Raw genomic sequence first — 2013 nt, forward strand, 5'->3', positions numbered from 1 at the left:
CAATGCTATAAAAACTCTAATCCGAAAAGTTAAAATGTCATCCTTACCACATTTCCATATCATATTTTTATAGGAGGGTGTAATTATTTATTTCTTATGTTTTCTCATTTGAAACTGTGTTTGGTTGAAGTTGTAGCTGGTTAGATACATTATCCAAATCTGTATCTACAGTATTTTTTAGTCCATCTGTGAGTGTGTTTTGACTCAAGGTTGTGCAGTGTTCTCGCAGAGTATATCAGAATCCTAAAACAAAGAAAAAAAAGTGTCCTTTTTTGTAAGTAAGTATATGAAACATATAAATAAATAAATAAATAAATAAATAATAAATAAATAGCATACACCTTAACCTTTTAAGTTAATGTGTTTTTTTTTTCAGAAGATGGTTGAGAGGGAAAAAGGTAAGAAGATCTTTATGCAGAGGTGTGCACAGTGTCACACTGTTGAATTAAACGGCAAGCACAAAACTGGACCAAATCTAAATGGCCTCTTCGGCCGCCAAACTGGTCAGGCTTCTGGCTATATTTACACTTATGCCAACAAGGCCAAGAGTATCACGTGGGACAAAGATAATCTGGATATCTACTTGACCAACCCCAAGAAATTTATTCCAGGCACAAAGATGGTGTTCGTTGGTCTTAAGAAGAAGAATGAGCGTGCAGACTTGATTGCTTACCTGGAAACCTCCACCAAGTAGAGCAAGCATTAATATTTTTGTGGTCTCACCACTTTAAATAATCTATACTTAAATTTTTTCACACTCATTGTACATAAAAGGATTTACTCCTACTAACATTCGGAATACTCATTTGCACAAAGGTTTAAAACCATGGTATCCATGTTTCCCTTTAAATCTTTTACATCTTCGATTACATCAAGTTCCCAAATAAAAAAATATGTAGACAAATATTTTTCAATTGGTTTAAATATTACTTTAGAACCATCTATAAGTAAATTAATACAATTTAACCCCCAAATTGTAAATGTTTATGCTATTAAAATATGGATGGGATCTACTCAAGAAGGATATCCTGCGGCATCCCAATTGCAATTTATACTGCGAGTCTTATTTAATGAGGCTGAAAATTATTGTTCTTATATGTTTGTAGAATTCTTCTCTAACATTGACCAAAGAAGCATTATGTTCTGTGAACATAATTTCAAGTACCCCCGTGATCCGGATTACTTAATATTGCCTATTAAGGGATATAGGTCCTAGCCAAAGAACTTCCATATTTCTAATGATGATACAAGCTTCCAAGCAGGAACGAGAAGCTCTGAGAGAGATGATGATAGCAGACGGAATATCGATTCCATCGTCATGTAGCAAAGTTGATCAGGCAGCGCTGAAAAAGCTTATGTCTATAAAACAATATTTGAATCGGCATTATTATTTCAGGCACATGATGTTTAAAAATATACGTTGGGAATTAACCCGAGATGTGAGAGCTTACGAAGCATGGTTTAAAAATAAAAAATGGCTTAAATACGTTAATCGAAGGATGATTCGACATAAACCCTATTGTTTACATGATGGGAAGGCATATTATCATCACAAGCCTCGTCAAGATATAATTTATAGGGACCCCAACTATAAACGTTGTTATCCTTATGGGGTACCCGAATATTGTAATAAATGGCCTAAAAATTATACATTTCGGGTTTTCAGTGATGGTGATAAAAGTGTGATGATATATGTTGTATTAACATAGGAAAGCTTGACAGAATTTATCATTTAATTCTGCGAAGAGAGAATTAATTGCTCGAATAGTGGCGAAAGACTATGGATCCTTTTATGTAGAAAGGGTGAACCGCGTACTTTTCATAACCCGAAATCCCCATCTCTTTATGGACCTCATTCAAACGGGAGAAAAGGAAGAAATCTTTCGTTTTATTATAGAAGACGAAGGTTTATCATCATCATCATCACCACCACCTCCATGTAAAAACACCTACAAGCCAAATAGTTTGCAGGCAATGTGCGTCAATCAATTTGTGAATTCCTTTTTGGATATT

The 2013-nt window shown here is 34.3% G+C and overlaps 1 protein-coding gene across 1 annotated transcript; it reads left to right on the plus strand.

Moving 5' to 3' along the window:
* The first annotated feature begins 379 nt into the window (after window positions 1-379).
* LOC138365080 (cytochrome c-like) lies at window positions 380-694 on the plus strand. The gene has a single exon (XM_069325189.1). The coding sequence runs from the start codon at window positions 380-382 to the stop codon at window positions 692-694; it is 315 nt and encodes a 104-aa protein (XP_069181290.1).
* Window positions 695-2013: the final 1319 nt, after the last annotated feature.

The sequence above is a fragment of the Procambarus clarkii genome, chromosome 15 (genome assembly GCF_040958095.1).
Source record: "Procambarus clarkii isolate CNS0578487 chromosome 15, FALCON_Pclarkii_2.0, whole genome shotgun sequence".
NCBI lineage: Eukaryota > Metazoa > Arthropoda > Malacostraca > Decapoda > Cambaridae > Procambarus > Procambarus clarkii.